At 41.8% G+C, this 17,519-nt stretch overlaps 2 protein-coding genes across 4 annotated transcripts; one reads left to right on the top strand and one right to left on the bottom strand.

Moving 5' to 3' along the window:
• The first annotated feature begins 7,814 nt into the window (after positions 1–7,814).
• Positions 7,815–10,827, top strand: zgc:174895 (uncharacterized protein LOC100126024 homolog). The gene is made up of 6 exons (XM_041940875.1): positions 7,815–7,937; positions 8,123–8,216; positions 8,527–8,673; positions 9,566–9,661; positions 9,749–9,877; positions 10,622–10,827. Exons 1-6 carry the CDS (start codon positions 7,815–7,817, stop codon positions 10,825–10,827), a joined length of 795 nt encoding a protein of 264 aa, XP_041796809.1.
• rab34a (RAB34, member RAS oncogene family a) lies at positions 10,196–16,122 on the bottom strand. Of its 3 annotated transcripts, none has more exons than XM_041940395.1 (11): positions 15,947–16,122; positions 14,521–14,599; positions 14,353–14,444; positions 14,188–14,256; positions 13,477–13,578; positions 13,336–13,400; positions 13,157–13,208; positions 12,988–13,069; positions 12,018–12,108; positions 10,999–11,106; positions 10,196–10,917 (listed from the first exon to the last, which is right to left on the bottom strand). In XM_041940395.1, the coding sequence occupies exons 2-11, from the start codon at positions 14,593–14,595 to the stop codon at positions 10,850–10,852; spliced, it is 804 nt and encodes a 267-aa protein (XP_041796329.1). In that variant the 5' UTR covers positions 14,596–14,599; positions 15,947–16,122; the 3' UTR covers positions 10,196–10,849. The 3 variants fall into 3 exon arrangements, with proteins under 3 accessions (XP_041796329.1, XP_041796330.1, XP_041796332.1); XM_041940396.1 differs by having other exon boundaries at positions 14,188–14,253; XM_041940398.1 differs by having other exon boundaries at positions 14,521–14,576.
• Between the last annotated feature and the right edge of the window lie 1,397 nt (positions 16,123–17,519).

The following is a 17,519-nucleotide window of genomic DNA, read 5'->3' as shown; positions in this document are numbered from 1 at the left end:
GCTCCTCAGTAGTGGCGACTTTGGGTGGCGTGGTTACAAATGTCATTGGTGTTTGTTCACTTAGTTTGCGGACGGAAACGCCATCACTGAGAGGTACGGCTTTCTTTCTCGGTTTTCTCTGCTGTCTGCTTGTCTGCCTGTGTTTTTTTGTGATGATGGACGATGCTGTGACAGTGGTAAAAAGCCTCCATTCACTGTGAGCTTCTGTTGCCTCTGTGGGACTGACTGCAGCAGCAGTTGCAGGGCCGCTCAGTGCATCGCTCGGCTCTGGAGTTGGAAGAACAGGAAGCGCGTTTTCGAAGCTGCTGTGAAAAAGTGGATTTTCACTTGAAAGAGGCAGAACTGTTTTCCTCCTCCTGTTTCTCAGTCCTCTCTCTCGAGACCTTTGCCTTTTCAAAACACTAAAGGTGGAGTTCAGAGACGTAACTTGACCGATCGTCTTCCCTCCATGAATGTCCGGCCTGTGTGAAACCTGCCGCCCTGTGGTGGGCACCAACGGTACGGTGGGAGCCCCGGCGAGAGGGATCACTTTCAGATTGTCGGCAGGGGAATTTTCACAGGGAGTGGCCACAATGGGAGAAGCCGAGCACTCTTTCCTCCTTTTTTTCCTCCCCTGTCTCTCTCCTCTCTCCTTTGACCTGTTCCTTTTGACTTTGACGGGGGTCCTGGCAGTGCTGTCAGCAGGTCGCTTTTCAGTGGCGCTGCTTAAGCTTTGTTGCTCGGGCCGTGCCGCTGGGGATATTGTAATGACGGTGGGGACCGAAACATCTGTTGTGTTCATTGCAAGCTTTTCAGAAGAAGAAAGAGGGACTGTCTTGCTCTTCTTTCTCTCCCCCTTTCTTAACCCTCTGGTTTTTGCTCTCTGTGGAGCTGCAGTGGTTGTGTTCGTTGATGCAGAAAGAGTGATTTCTTCTGGTTTCTCCTGGACTGGCGTGACAGAAACAGCCTCCTTATCCATCACCGGTTCATCTTTCATGACTTCATTGGAGGGCCCTTCCTTTCCTCCGAGCTCGTATTCACTGCCGCCGGCTCGGTTTGTGTTTCTGCTCGGCTGGTCGTGTTTGTGTGACTCGCTGATGAAGTTACTTAGAGCGATGACTTCTTCTGCTTTGGTGCCAGAGGTCGAAACTGCAGCTCCTTCCTCGATTTTAACCCCTGCCTCTGCTTTCTGCTTCCTCTTCCTCCCCTTTCCTTTTCCTTTCTGCTTTTTGTTGGGTTTCTTCTTCTTCCCTGTGTTCTTCCTCTTCTTCTTCTCTGAGCTCTGCGTCTCACCTTTATCGGAGTCGTTGTTGGAGCTTTGGGAGGTGGAGACAGTCGCGAGGACCTTGATGAAGTCCTCGGCAGCGGTGACAACATTTCTGAGTGACGGCTCTTCGGGGCCTGACATCGTAGACTGTGTTGTACTCTCTGGGGTGTCTTCCTTCTCGCTTTTCTTGGAATCTGTCTTCTTGTGAGAGGGCAGCGGCAGCTCGTCAATGACGTCAATACCACCAAAGTCATACGGCACCGCCTCTTGCAGCACAGCAATGGGAAGCTTCTCATATCGTTTACACCTACGAGAGAGCAAAGTAAGGGGGGTTGTGTGTGGTGGTTTTAGAGAGTAATACAGCTCACCGTGTTCCAAATCTACTTAAAAGTTTAACACCGGAGTACAGTGATACTTACATGCCGTACCAATGCCGCTCTACACACTGCTCCTCATATACGAAGTCAAAGCAAGGCACACCGATGACATTGAAGAACGCCTGACCAACGATCCTGGAAGACGTGTCGTTGACTTTCCTCAGACAGTCTTTCAACCTGCAGAGAGTGTCAGCCAGAGCAAACATTCAGGCTCATTTCCAGTCGCCTCTTTGGGGGAATCATTGACCTCTAGCAGTAGAGTAACTCCAAAAACGGACATATAGGCATATTTGGCATGTTTGACTTGTTGCTATGATTCCACTTAGATGCTCACTGCTCTAAGTGCAGCGTGCAGCTGATTTAATGATAAACATACCAACATAGATCCTGGAATATAATGCATTTGCAAGGTATCTACAGTGCCAAGCTGTTCCAAACTTGAGTTAAAAATTTTGCATTAACCCATAATCTCAGTTTTTAGGTGTCAAATCAGGCACCGTATTCAGCTGATCATTGCAACATTATTATGCAGTTCTTGCTTTATTTTTGTCCTTTGGTCAACATTTACAAGTAAGTCCTCCTGATATGTTCTGACTTCTGTCTCAGAAGGACCTTCTTAAAACCCCTGATTTGTTAACATTCTATTGCATAATGATGCAAAGCTTTTTATGAAAATAGGTCGTATCCATTGTTTCACGTATCCTGTTATACTCATGCGTCATTTACAACTCAGTGAGCAACACTTTTCAAAAGTCTGTCTGTATGCAGTTCATCTAAAGAGTATCTTAAACACAGGAATGTTTGGACATACGCTTCAAAACTCAACAAGGGTCCAGTTAACAGTGACTTGACAGGGGCTTTTTTGTCCCATACACTGAGGTGAGACTTAATGTGAGAATGCAATCAATAGTGTAGTTTTTTTTTGTTAATACTCACGTATTATCACAGTCACAATGACAGATGGAGTGCCACTTGAAATTAGTGTGGCCATATTTTGAGGAGAAGGGGTGGACGACGTGGGGACAGTGGTCGTGAATACGGCAGCAGCTGTCGGTCTCTGCAAATTCTCCTGCAGCATGAAGGTCAGAATTATGAAACCGGTTGACACTTGGCACACAATCACACACATAATTAACTTAATTTGCTTAAAGATATTGTATAACCTACCCAGCTGGTCGTAATGATCAGCCATGTTTCCAGCCCCACACCACAAGGTCCCGGGATACGTAAAGCCTCTCCTTGATCTTTTTAAAACCTTCTCCCGCAGCTCAGAGTCATCACTGTTACTCGTTTTCACCCTGCCGCTGCGCCCCGACCTCTCTTTGAGCTCCCGGCACATCAGTTTGGCTTCATCCATGCGCGCAAAACGCGTCTCCAGTTGCCACCCGGCTCTCTGCTCTTTCAGACCCAACCTGCACTCATGCATGAACGATTTCACCTGCATCTGGTTCACAATGACCGAGCAGTTCACAAGCCTCCCGGCGGGGCTGACGACGGAGCGCACCACCTCGGCCCCGTCCGACACCTGGTAGAGGAAATTCTCCCCGACGGTTGACATTTTTGCGCAAAAGGTGCCGTTAAGCATGGAGAACATTTCTTTGCTCTCCTTGTCTGCGTCCAAAGCGCGGCTCAGGAAGTCGCCCATGACGAAGTTTCTGTCCAGATAAGACAGAAAGACAAAGAAGACCGACCACATGATGCGGCGAGTGGCACTTTCAGCACCACGCGTAACGGAGACAGCTCCTCGCCGTTTTCCGGCGCTCTCGCGCAGCCCTCCCACTTTTAAGGCGAAGCTGAAGTGGTGTGATTATTAATACGATAAATGGCAACGCTGGGAGGAGTCAGCCGAATTAACCTCTCTAGTTTTCCAGCCTGGGTAGAATACCTTTGTACATGAGAGCGCTGATGCACTCTGAGGGCAGATATCACCACCAGTATGTTACCTCGCTGCATTCGAACATGCAGGAGAGGAGATGGTTAATTTGTGGGTGTGTAGAGCATGAACCTCAAGCATCTTTCACTGCAGAGAGAGAGAGAGAGAGAGAGAGAGAGAGAGAGAGAGAGAGAGAAATGACCGCAAGTTACCTCCCAACCCCCTCAGCTCCTAGAAAGTGGAGATTTACTTTGGGAACACGCACGGAGGAGGTTCTAGTTCACCCCGCTTTCCATGGTAACAGGCATGGGGTGATTGTACCAACCCAGGAGATTGGACATCTTTCAAATGCCACAAAACAGGCACTGAATTGGTGATGACCTAAATCACAATGTAGGGACAAAACTCTTTCATTGTGGAATGTGGAGAAAGGTTGGCGCTGTCGCACGCAAGCCCCACTGACTGAAGGGCCTCGGCGGCCCACGAGAGTGAGGCTGAACTGATGGATGGATGCTTCAGATTGCCTCATGGTGATGTGTGTCACTAAAAGCTATTACTTCTAAGATTTCATCATGTTAAACTGTGATAAACTGTTATATCCATTAAGCCTCTCTGTCTATCACATTAAACGCACAATAATTCCCTGACAGTCAAATACATCAAATTTTATCCAATCATATTGAATAAAATGACATGAATCACATGTTCATATGTTACTTGTGTCTTATCTTGAAGCCAAACATCTGTATTGTGCAGTTGAGAGCTGGTATTTTTCCTCTAACTGATGTTGGCCAAGATTGGGTGGGTTGTGTGACTTTGGGAGAAAATGAAATATATATAATAACTATAATAAAGGGGAGCTCATTTGTTTAACATAATTGTGTTTAAGTTTGCTAACTCAAAGGAGAAGCCAAGGTGGATTGTTTAATTTGCATTTTTTTCTGATTTCACTTCGTCTTGAAAATGTATTAATTTATTTATTTGTTGACTTTTGCAGTGATGTTTGAAAATGTGCAGCATCTTGGATCCTGTATGCTCATGCACACTGGACGTATGACAAAGTAACAAAAACCTGAATTCATTCAGTCATTATCTGCAGCTGCAGTGTTGCAGTTTATCACATCAGCTCAGATCTGTGTTTGATCAATACCCATCTGACCTATGCGTGATGCAATGCAGAGTCCTCTGCATCTGTGAGCAAGTGGCCATTCCCAGAGAAAAGAAAAACCTCTTGTCAGCTCTGGTTTCTAATCAGCACAGTGTTTCGTCACATGGTTGGTCTTAGAGGGAGCTCTAGAGGCGGGGATCCAGCCTACTCAAGGCACTGAAATCGGATTGTTGGAAGGCGGAGAAAAATGATGTAAAATCACCAGAGGCAACATTCGACCAGATCTTGAGGGAGGGGAGAAGAAGAAAAAAAGTTTCTCATGAATTGAAGTGGTCACTGCAGGAGGGATTTGGAGCAATATGAGGGAAATAATCCTGCTGTCCTCCAGGAAGGATTTGGAGTCAACTAACAGAAAGGTGACACTTGGTCAAATATGTACTGTACAGTCTCTTGCTGGGTAAGGCTCTTTTCATATACTCTCATCCACAGAGAGGCCAGCTGCAGAACAGCGCCCCCTTCAGGAGTTGAGGAGTCTGTGCCTGACTGAAGGACACTTCTCTGCGATGCCTAACGATTACCTCATCAGTATAAATGGTGTTCATTTGTATCAGGTGTGCTAGAAGTAGGTATATTTAACATGCATTAAGTAAAATGTGTTCTTCTCTTGAAGCTGGCCAAAAATCAAAAGTCAAACATCGTTTCTTACCGTAGTTGGATCTGTGCAGATAGTTTTGGCTGCTGAGCTTTTGAGCTCTGCTGCCAACACAATATAATGGAGGGGGAAGGGTTTTTGATTGTGGTGATCACAGCAATAAAATATTACTTTTGAAAAACTCAACTGAAGTAAAGTAAAAAGTAAATCATTTAACTTTTTGACAAGTTTCCTGCTATAGAAGCTGTTAAATTAAAATGAAAGCCATAAACTTTACAGTACGATGTCCAGTGAAGAAGTCATGACTGCATCGTTATCTGATCTGTGACACGTAATGAAGCTGAAGTATAAAGTAGGTTAAATGTAGAATTAAAGAGTTGTGTTCTTACATTACCCCAAATGTTTCCAACAATGTTCAAACCCAGAGAAATCTGTCATTTTCTTCAAGGTAAAGGTGCTTTTCATCTGGTCGCCTGCCATTGCTGTCACATCCTCTTTACCAACAACTCAACTTTGATGTCATCAAACTACGTCTTTTATTATTGTTTTGAGTGAGAGACCCCTAGCAGGAGAAGTGACATACGGTGCATTTAAAATGGAAATACTCAAGTAAAGTACATGAAAAATTGTACCTAAGTACAATATTTGAGTAAAATTACTACTTACTTACTTACAACTGGTGATACATCTACAGTGTCCTGGTGTCAAAATCAGCCAACGTCAATGTGAAGGTTTTTTCCTGGAAGTGTCTTTCAGCTCAGTGTTTTGGTTTAGTCTCACTGCTCTGATCTGCTCATTTCTGGACTCAGCAGCTGTGTCAGCTAAAAACCTCTAAAAGCCAACAGTACTCTACCCGCTCAGCACCAGACAGCAGACAATGGATGTTAGCTGCTAGCTGGTTATCGTAGCGGAGCATTTTGTACCAAACACGGACAGAAAAAGAGAGTAAATGTTGGACTTATATTCACCAGGTGGACAAAAATATGACTCAGAATAAATAATAAAGTTGCTCTGTAATCGCGGGGTGTGTTAATGAGCAACTACTTGTAAAGAATTGATAATATTATGTGCTAATGTTGTTTAAAGCTTGTTTACGCTGCCCCCAAGTGGCAAAAATCTGTTACTGCAGGTTTATGCATTTGCCAGAATATATTCTACGTATTTAAAGCACTATCAGTCAGACATGCTCATATGTTTATATTTGCTCATAAGTATTACCTTGTAAATCGTGTGCAAACAATGTGCAAAAGAAGTCATGTGAACATTCCAGTGTCACATTTACAGTAAGTTCATGTGGTGCAAGATACACATAAGACAAAACTGTGGGAAAGTACAGTTACTGTTGGCACAAAGGTGAATACTCAGCTTGAACTCTGTTGCACCAAACCAGGGTGAAATTTCAGATCTATTTATTTAATAACTGTAAGGACCTTTCAAGTCTGAGAACATGAAAATATACTGTCAATACAGTATGAGGATGGATTTTGTTGCTCCGGCAGTGAATAAAATCACAACCTGAGCTTACTTAGACACCGATCCTCTGGTGATTCCGAACACCTGTAGGCAAACGCCTGTAGACTGCAGATCCAAGCAGCATTTAGAACAATAACCTGAGGCAGTTGTAGAAGATCATAAGTCACAGGTTCTCCAGTCTATGGTTGATATTAAATTATTATCAAGTGTTGGATTTGTTTTCGGTGCACAGTCTTCACAGACGCACCTTGAAGATCTACGTTTCATCACCTGCAGTTTTCCTATTTGCAATCCAAGTAGATTTATTTGGGATTTGGGAGAGTAGTAGTGTCAACACCAATCACAGATATGGAAATCAGTTGTATGTAACTATGTTTTAATTGTGATTTTAGTTAGGAACTTGAAAAGGTATTCCACATATGAGCATCTAAAGAGATGTGCAACACTGGCCCCATGTGAAAGATGGCTGTTTATTATGCACAATTAATTGCAAACTGCTTGTCATGTGACAATTAGCAACAATAACTCCTGAAAGCTTTAAGTCTCTATAAGTTTATATTCCTGCACTGTAGTGACATGAAAGGAAAGTAATGACTGCCTGGAATGCAAGAAAATGCATTAATAGAAATAAAACGCTCTGGTGTGCCTGCATTTGGCAGTGATATAAAGTGTGCAGGGTTTGTAGGAAATGATCTAAATCGTGCAAAACAATAGCGTGGCTCTTTAATGGCAAAGCAACCAGACACTACTGTAAAACAAAGAGGTGCTGGAAGCAAAAAACAGTGATGGAAAAATGTGACACGTATCTCCTTTGCAGCAAATTTATCATCTTTCGGTCATAAAGAACAGTGTCAGAACTTGGTTGACGAGGTCGTCATAAAATTAGCTGAATCATTAGCTGATTTTGAATTAGAAATCGGGCACTGCACATAAAATAAGTCAGTTCAGTGTTATTAACAGCCACCTCCCACCCACCACTCACCCCCCTAGAATCTGATATGGGGGACTCTCTCTCTCATTCACAGTTCAGTTCATTCACCCAAGTTTCTCCCTGGAACAGCGCAGACGCGAGCGTTATTTTTCAAATGGACGTGTTGGCTGTTCCTGCAGACAGACGTAAAGGATGGTACCTTTCTCTAATGGCACCCAACACAAAAGGACCAACGTTTGCCTGGCTGGACCCGTCCAGACTTTACTGCAACTCACAGGTATGATGGGAAAAAGGATTATTTCTAGTTACTCAGCAGGTTGTTGAGCTGTTCATACTGTTTCTACTGTCTTCCACTCTCACGGACGACAGTATAAAACTAATTCCTAACAGAAATTTACAAGTTATGTGTGTATTTTGTACACTTTGCATATTGTGCATTTACTGTCTTCACGCTTGATTCAGGCTCTTGCAGACTGCGTCAAAGACCTTCTCAGTCCATTCCACAACGACACCATTGACCTGGTTGCTGGGATAGATGCAATGGGATTCATTCTTGGTAAGGAAACAAACCAGTTCATCGAAAGAAGGGAAAATAAGCATGGGAAGGGAAATGTATAGTAGGTGACGAGCAATCGCACATGGTGTCTCTCACTAATTTTATTTTAAGCGGCAGTTCCACTGCTAGTGCATTGGTCAGGAAACCTAACCCCACAACATGTTACTAAATTTAGATATTTCAACTCCCCTGAACCCTGCCGCATGGCACATGACAATGTGTGAAAGCATTCTTAAACTGGGTAACACAAGGCGATTATTTCTGAAATATCCTTCCGTCAGTGTGGATGAATGTTTTAATGTTTTTTCAGGGGCGTCTGTTGCCACCACCCTGGGAAAAGGTTTCCTGGCTGTCCGCAAAGCAGGACACCTATGTGTCGCAACCCAAAGCCAAAACTACTCCGACTACACAGGCACAGAAAAGACTATGGAAGTAAGAGTGGATCTGCTAAAACCAGGTTAATCTTCCTTTGCTTCCTACCCTTCAACCATGTCAGTTATTTCTATTGAGAAGATGAATGTTTACCCAGCTGGCAATATGGACACCTCAGGGTTGTAAGTTTAGACGTATGTTATTTGTGGTTTTTGTAAATTATTCACTCTTTTAACTTCATAATTTCAATGCAAAATGTTTGCATGTTTACTAAGCTCGTCATCTGGCACCAAAGCTCTGCACTGAAAGCTGTTTTAGGCTTCAATGCACAGCTGTACCTCTGCAGTGTACAAGTCAAATAAGAAGCAGAATTTAAACATAAATGCATAACTTGGACCATGCTATAACATAGTTATTTCTTGCATAGTGAAAATCCAGCAAATCAAAGTGTTTTGTGAATCAGTTTGTCTAAAATGTCAGACAATAGTGAAAATAAATATATATGTGTGTTTAAACAAATGACTAAAATGTTTAATTGATAATGAAAACAGTTGCGGCTCCTGTTGATTGACTTATTATTGTCGCTCTAAAATCAACCTAACCCTCAGCAATACCTGACAGGCTCTTTCCCTTTATGCCCATTTATTCCCTGCAGCACAGCACCCTCTGGTGTTAATGTGTGAAGCAACTCTCCAGATGTTGCTCTAAGATTTGGAGAAGTATCTTTGATGTCATAACAGAGGGCCTGTTTGGAGCTAGATTCACTTTTTATCATCTGTAATACACCAAAGATCAACCTGGTCCTGCCAGAAAACAAACATTTTTGATTTATTTGTCATGACAGTGATATGTAAAAACAGATGATTTGTGTTTGTGTCGTGTATTATCTGAACTTTTCCTCGTTTAAAATTTCATGTTTTTAATGTTTGCTTTAAAAAAAAAATTCATATAAATATTGACATGTCTCCTTCCTGAAGGTATGAGGGTGCTGCTAGTGGACCAATGGATAGAGACTGGAGGCACAATGAAGGCTGCCGTCCAGCTGCTGGAGAGGCTGGGAGCCACTGTTGTAGGTCAGCCAAGATGGTTCAAGGTTTATAACGCCAAAATTCAACGATCCTCAGCATCTGAATGTAAATATCGCCCTGTGTTTCCTGCAGGTGTAGCAGCCGTGGCCATCGAGAACACCGAAGGAGGAAAGTGGCTTAAAGAAAATTACAAATTCTCTCACTGCATCCCAGAGGAGCTCCAGAGCCACATTGACCAGAAGTGTCTCGAGTCCCTCAAAAGTGAGCAAGGAAATGTGATTTCTTGCAACTCCAGCGAAGAAGAAAAGGGGAATAGCGATATTTTCGAAGGCTGAGATGGTCAAGAAATAATTTTATCTGCATAGACATTGTAGTTTTGTTCTTGAATAACGTCTTTAAAATACATGTTTGTTATTTTCAAAACACTGTGAAATGTATTTTTCCTTTTTATATATATATTTTTATTACATTTAAAAACATACCATGGGAAATTTCAAAGAAAATAAATGATAAAATATTCAGAAACAATATTTCACTTTTTGATGTAAAAATGCAAAAAAAAAAAAAAAGAAAAGTACCAATGGAGCAGTAATGATGCTGTAAATAAAACAAACAAGAAAAAAGGCTTGCATCTACAAGAATGGTTCCCAACCAGGAGGTCAAGCCCCCACCAGATAAATCTGAGGGGCCGTGAGATGACTAACGGAATGCATTTCTTGGGATTTACTGCAAAAGTTTCAGGAAGGTTGAGAACCTCGTTCTACAGTATAATGAAAATAGTAAAAACAGTCATTTAAACCAGCAGACTTGAAGGTAAACCAGAGTATTCTAGAGAAGTAACGAGAGAAACTACAGCAGCAAGACAGAGTATTTGATTCAAGCCCTAAGGTAAGCGTCCACACATGCATCACGTTAAAAACATCCACAGTCATTCTTTGGCATCTCTGCAGTACCAGAAGGGTCATTTTTGTGTAATTGCTGTGTCACCCTGTAACTCCAGACCAGTTAAACTGAGCAACACCACAAGAATCCACATCCCACAGAGGAAAACTCTCTCCAGGCCAGGAAAAACTGAACTCAAAGATGTCAGGAAGTTCTACTCCGGCGTCCCTCCTCCAGCTCTGACCACAGAAAATCCCTCCCATGAGCTGGAGAGCAGCCACAGTCTTTTTCCACTGAGAAAAATCCTCACTTTCAGTCTGCACCTTTGACTTTAAACTCCTGCTTCCATCCTTACTGACAGCAGTTTGGCTGTTTCTTCTTCGATGAAGCGTACACATTGTTTGAAGTGCTGCTGATCCCTGAAACAAATGGACGGCTGGGTGTTAAAACTACGTGACAAGCGCTCTCATGATTACAGGGAGACGTGTGTGGATACTCACGGACAACGTCCCCAATTTGCCTCGATCCACTTTTCTCCAGCTCAGCGAGAACGTTTGTCTCAAATGCCAAAGATGCAACTCGAAAGAAAAACTCTTTGACGTTTTCCCCTGCAGCATGAAGTAGAGATCGGTAAGGGACTGTGTGAAAATGAACAGGGTGGGGGAGGGCAGCTGAAGCTAATGTGATGCAGCTTTTGATGCTCCCTTTGACTGCCACAGCTTCCTCCCTCATTTCTCTACTCAGACCTGATTTAAATATTCAAATGTTAATGCAACAATAATTTTACTGCAAAGATTAAAACGTAAATGGAACAATAATAATAAAGTTAATAATTTAAATGGATAATCTGATCATTTAGATTTACGTCAGTGCCACCAGTGTCAATTATTTCAACTGTGTTTCTGAGAAATCATGATTTATCCATTATATAGGCATGGCAGGTGGCTCTAAATACTACAATACCCATGAGCCTCTGGTGCTGATGCTGTGGAGAAGAGTCCACCCACAGGTGCTAATCAGAGCAGTAGTGAATTTAACAGTTGTAGTAGTCGCTGCAGACTTGAACTGATTTAAACTGCAGATTATAAAATCCACTTCTTGTCAAAGTGCACATTGGGAGTCGTAGTTAGCTTCACCTCCAAAATCTCAACATACTCCAGCTTGCACCTTCTACTTTTTATCCAAACAACCAGATATTTTCTAGCTCTCCGACAGTGAGTCACATAATACTGTCTATGGGAAAAATGAATGGGACGCTCGGCTCCTCGCACTTCGCAGCTCTGTGAGACACAGCACATGTAACTGCACTGCAGTTCTGTTATAATGCATGGATGCATCAATTAAGTGAAGGGGCTTCATAGAGGTAATGTTCAACCTAACTACCACCTGTATGATTGATGGTGTGCACAAAAGGCATGCTTTTATTTTGATAGAACTATGAAATCTTGTTTTTGGCTTCTGAATAATTCCCACAAGAAAGTGATGAAATAAAACATGAATCCTGGGCATGAACACCCACCTGTCAGTGACGACACCGCCCAGTATTCAGCTCTGATCTCTTGTGCTAGTTTCAGGGCATCTTGTTCAATCTGAGAGTACTGAGCAGGAGACTGTCAGAGAAACCAGAGGAGACCAAGTTCAATAAAACGTTATCAAGTCAAACACAAGAGGAATCTTTACACTAGACATACTCTGCAACTGACTGACCTTTCATGATCCATTAATCTGACAATTATTTTCTTGCTCAACAGACAATTTGTTTGGTCTATAAAGTGGCAGCGTGAGGCCTTCACATTACCTGTCCTGGTCTACAACTCAAAGATAAACAGTTTTCTGTCACATAAAACAAAGAAAAACAGCAAATCCTCAAAAAATCAACTAATAAAATTGTTGATTGAAGAGAGTAACCTTCTTAAAATTATAAAATAGGAAATCACTTATTCCGGTAATCTAATTTGTTGTTTTTTTGAGGATTACTAAAATCACATGAAAGAAATTAGCTAAACCACATCTCAGCGTACTCACCCCATCTCTGTAAAAATGAGAATAAAGTCAAATTCAATTAAAATAGAAGTTAAAAAAGTACTCCATGGACTCTTATAACACTATCAGACTCACAATTAAAAAAACGACAACATGGGGACTACATTACCCATGATGCAACACAATTTGGATATGTTGTGTAAGTAGCCTTTCATAATAGGAGAGATACTTCAAAAAATTCAAGACGAATTACAAACTTACTGAAATTAAAAGTAGCCGAGGTAACCCCAGTGAACAAAAATGCTGCTCTCTCCCCTCCATTGATTAAACACAGCCAGTAACATCTTAGAATGAATAGAGGATGAGGAAACTGCATTCTTGAGGTCTGAGCCAGCACACAAACGCTTTGTGGGGCTGGCACCAATCCAAACAACTGACATTTGACTCCGGCAGAAGACACAGAAATGTTCACAGGCATGTCCACTTCAAACAGCACAAAGACTTACACTCAGGTCTTTCTTTGTGCCGACGATGAACAGCTGAACAGCGGTGGGGTCGTTCTCTCTCAAGGCGTCTTCCAGCCACTGCCTGCAGGCAGACAAACGCGACTTTAAGCCCTCCAGCCGGGAAAAAAAAAAGCACCAACAACAAGCTGCTCATAATGCAGAAGCTTACCTCACGTGGCCCAAAGAGGCCACATCATTTACATCAAACACGATAATGACAACTGGAAGAAGAACAGAAAACATGACAGCAATGAAAATGCTACTAAAATGTGTTGTTTTAGCATGTTAGCATTTTGTGTGTAGAAAGAGTTCATTGGTTTGCTGCTCTAAAACACTTTAATCTCTCACCCTGAGCTCCTCTGTAGTATGTAGAAGCAATGCACTTGAACCTCTCTTGGCCTGCAGTGTCCCACCTGTAACACAGAGAGAGACTGATGAGCAATGACACATCAGGCAGACTTTGTTTTACGTATCATAGCGCAGACTTACAGCTGTAGGCTGAAAGGAACACCCAGCACCTCGAAGCGCTCCATCTCGAAGTCGACACCGATCGTTGCCTTGTAGTTCTTATCAAAAGCATCTTTGCAAAATCTGGAAACATACAAAATGTCTTCAAACCAATCCAGGAACTAGACAGGTGCGTGGTATATCACAGTAGGTCTGTAATTGTTTGATAGTAATAACCTCAATGAAGGAAGTTATGTATTTGACACAATTCGTTTGTCAAGATGTCCTGAAAAACCGCCATTCATTTTCACATCCACACATGAATCAGTTGTGAGCATCCAGTGCTTTGCGCACCATAAAAAAAAAGCTCTATTCAACCTTAATGTACTGTGTTGGAAAAAGACATTTTAGAGATGGCTACATCACGGAAGTAAGTAAGAAAATATGTCTTTTTAATTAGGGTGAACTGACCCTTTAAAGGACTGTGAGATTACAAAGGTAGTTCATTTGTAATTTTCTCATGAACTGCTGAATTGATCTCATTAAACAAGCTTTGCCACATGCATCTCAGTAGTTCTTTTACTTCAGTAAAAGCAGCAATACCACATTGGAGAATCAAATGAAAGTATTAAAGTAAAAGATCAGCTTCTTGTAGGAGCAACATGTTCTCTGACGTCTTTCCTGAAGTTATTTATTTCCCAGAACTGCACCTCAGCCTGCGTTCACACGGTGAGCGACTGCAATTGAGCTTACCTATTAATCAGACAGGTTTTCCCCACAGCCAGGTCACCCACCACGATGACCTTAGAGATCTTAAATCTGCTGAGAGATTTTAAAAGAAGAAGAAGCAGCGGGTAAATAAGTGCTAAAACAACACCCCACCTCCGGCGTCATCCGGCCTGCGGTCGCTGTGCTCACCCCACAGTGCCGGTGCGCTGCTCCTGGCAGGCAGTCTTCACTTTGTTGCTGAAATCCTCCTTCGTGTGCAGAGCTGCCTCTTTCCTGAAGTACTACAAGAGAAGACGATGCGTGAGGCCGTGCACGGCTTTAGGGAGGCAGCGAGGCTATGATGGTAGGTGATCTTACCGGAGGGAGCTGAGCGATGATGCGGTCCCTTCGGACAGGAGGAAGAACACTCATGGCTGAAACTCGGACAGACATGAAGCTTCACCGTAAACGTTCAGCATTTGTGGAGAGAGAAAGAGAGCAGCATCAACAATCTGACAGTCCAACTACTTAAAGCTGCTTCTTCATAATATCCAGACTGCAGCGACTGATTTTCAGGCCTATTTCTAACTTCCAAACATGAAGAGATAAAAATAAACAAAAATTTATTTCTGCCGGTATTTCTTGTTCCAGTCCAGGATTTAATTTGGATCCTGTAGTGCTGAAACGATCAAGCAATTAATAAGTTGTTCAATCAACAGACAATTATGCAACAAACTGTTCTGATGGCCAATTAAGTGCTTGACTGATTTTTTAAGCAAAAACAAACTTCTTCAGCAATGCTGCTTTTCTCTGTTTTATATCATTATATTGATGTAATTCTAAGAGTGTCTTAGATACTCTCAACTATTTGGAGAATTGATTGATTGTTTCTGTCACTCTGTCATAGCAAACTAAGTTTTAAACTACAGGCTGAACAAAACGGACAATCAGAAGACATTAACTTTCTGGGAAACTAGGATCAGCATTTTCACAAAACATTTAACCAAAAAATTATATTATATTACATTATGAGGTGAATCAATAATGACAATGATCACTGGTTAAAGCTCTGTTGTCACACATGTTTATGGTTTGTTTTTATGTTGCCTTGAGGCAGAAACAATCTCCTCTTGTGGGACAATAAAGATCTCAGCTGAACTGGAGCGAGTTGCCATAACAGAGATATTGATCACCGCCTCATATGTAAAAGATTTGTTCCAAACTAGCACAAAGAAACTGAGGAAGCACTTTTCAGTGAAACAAACTGTATTTGTTCCTATTAAGTTTGGGTAAATAAACTGGCTCATGTTCTCTTCCTCTGCCATCTTTGCCTCAGGCTTTACATTCACTTCATTTTCCCAGGCAACCAGAACATAGACTGCACCCTTAAAATGCACACGCACACACACACACACACACCCTGTCAGTCACAGTGTAGAAATAGACACATCCAGGCAAAGGCCCAAGTCAAACAACACTGTGATGAGAGAAAATATTTGTTATCCATTGTGCAGCTACATGACCACAAACAGAGTCCGGCCAGACAACTGTAATCAGAGTTGATCCACTTACTGTGCAGATCTGTTTTAATCCCATTGTTCATCAAAGCTCCTGGTAAAGAAGAGCTCTAATTTACTAGATCTGGTTTGCTTCACCATAAAACTGAAACTTTAAAACTCAACTTTCCGTCCAAGCAGCAGCTAAAGCATCTCATCATCTCGGCGAAGTTCCACGTTCAGAGGAGTTTTACGCACACATAACCAGATACAAACTTTGGAAAACAGCGCGTTTAAAACTGCGATACCTCAACGAGACAGGATGGTCCGCTCAGGTTTGCTCTTCTCTCTTCAGTCTTGCGCCTTCTTGCTGTGATTTAGACCCATCCGAGCTCACGGCTGAGTGTTGAAGCGTTGAGTTTGCGGTGCGCAGAGCTGAAGTCGGTCCGCGGAAGTTGAGGGGGAGCAGCAGACTGGACCCGCCGCCGCGCTGACTCAGTCCCCGGGATTTTTTTTCCCTCTTTCCTCCCACATTTTCTCTGCTCGGGCCCCTGCTGGAGGAAATGAGCAATAACAGAGAAAACACATCTATCTATACCTGAAAGTGTAAAACAAATGTATAGGATTTATACTGTTTTTTTTTATTCTTTTTGTTATATGTATCTTATACTTCAGTCCAGAATATATATATATATATATATATATATATATATATATATATATATATATATATATATATATATATATATATATATATATATATATATATATATATATATATATATATTCTTCTCTAACATCATTTTTTGCCTGTTTATTGTGCTGTGTTTGTAAAGCAAAAAGAGTAAAGAAAAGACTGAGAGTAATTCTTAGGAAAACTTCATTATATTACTGTTTCTACACGACGCGAGCCTTATTTGCATGCGTCTTCGTGCGTCTGTATGTGCTTGTGTTTGCATGAAAGGCAAAATCCCCTCCCCGAAATTACTGCAACCGTTTTTGAGCGTTTCCTGTCCAATTAAATATGTCGACTATAGAGAGCGCTCTAAGCCTCTTCTGACTGATTCCTGCCTGGTTATAAAACACCAAGTCTGTGTCCATCTGTCTGGTAGTCAGTGGTGGATGGAGTCAGAGTAATTATACCACACTATAAAAGCACTCCATTGCAAGCAAAAGCCCTGTATTTAAGTATAACCATGAAAATGTACTTAAAGTATCAAAGGTAAAACTAATCAAAGCAGAAAAGGTTTCCTGTGACTGCTACACTGTTATCTATTAAACTGTTTGATAATTAAATTAAAGATTAATTAAGTCAAAATAAATGTATTAAAAAAACAGCAAATCCTCGTATTTGTGAAACTGGAATGATGAAGTGATTATCTAAACAGTCATAGCCATTCATTTTGAAGTAGATTTGATGGCAGAACAGTTGGTTTGGCTTGCATTAGATGGCACATATGTGCCTAATAAAGTGGCCACTGACTGCATACACAGTGAGGGAGTTTTTGGTCCCTCTCACAAGGCTCCTTCAGTCTGGGTTAGTCCAGTCTAATACGAATTTATATTATTAGCTCAACTTTAAAACAGATTTGGACACAGAAACAGGAATTTGAGGATTTTACCCCGTCGCATGACGACATCCTTTAAACCAGCAGTTTCCAACATTTTTGTCTTCTGACCCCTGACAGAAAAGCAGTATTTAGTTGTGACTTCTTGCCACGTTTTCCAGATGTCTATGAGGGATGTTTCCCCTCTGAACGTCTCAGAAGGTTTACTTTGGTAACTGCTTGTGGCTCACAGAGGTCAAATTAGCCAATACTTCACAAATAAAGCAAAGATTAGGGGAAAAAAAGTCCTTCTTTTCTCTTCCATTTATTATCT

The sequence above is a fragment of the Chelmon rostratus genome, chromosome 7 (genome assembly GCF_017976325.1).
Source record: "Chelmon rostratus isolate fCheRos1 chromosome 7, fCheRos1.pri, whole genome shotgun sequence".
Lineage (NCBI taxonomy): Eukaryota > Metazoa > Chordata > Actinopteri > Chaetodontiformes > Chaetodontidae > Chelmon > Chelmon rostratus.
The sequence above is the reverse complement of the archived record's forward strand: the minus strand, read 5'-3'. Positions and strand labels throughout refer to the sequence as shown.

Excerpts from the sequence above, each read along its gene's own strand:
- zgc:174895 (XM_041940875.1), top strand. The coding sequence starts at position 7,815 with ATGGACGTGTTGGCTGTTCCTGCAGACAGACGTAAAGGATGGTACCTT. Across the intron at positions 8,674-9,565 it reads AGTGGATCTGCTAAAACCAG|GTATGAGGGTGCTGCTAGTG; the intron begins GTTAATCTTCCT and ends TCCTTCCTGAAG. Across the intron at positions 9,662-9,748 it reads GCTGGGAGCCACTGTTGTAG|GTGTAGCAGCCGTGGCCATC; the intron begins GTCAGCCAAGAT and ends TGTTTCCTGCAG.
- rab34a (XM_041940395.1), bottom strand. The coding sequence starts at position 14,595 with ATGTCTGTCCGAGTTTCAGCCATGAGTGTTCTTCCTCCTGTCCGAAGG. Across the intron at positions 13,209-13,335 it reads ATACTACAGAGGAGCTCAGG|TTGTCATTATCGTGTTTGAT; the intron begins GTGAGAGATTAA and ends TTCTTCTTCCAG. Across the intron at positions 13,070-13,156 it reads GCCTCTTTGGGCCACGTGAG|GCAGTGGCTGGAAGACGCCT; the intron begins GTAAGCTTCTGC and ends GTCTGCCTGCAG.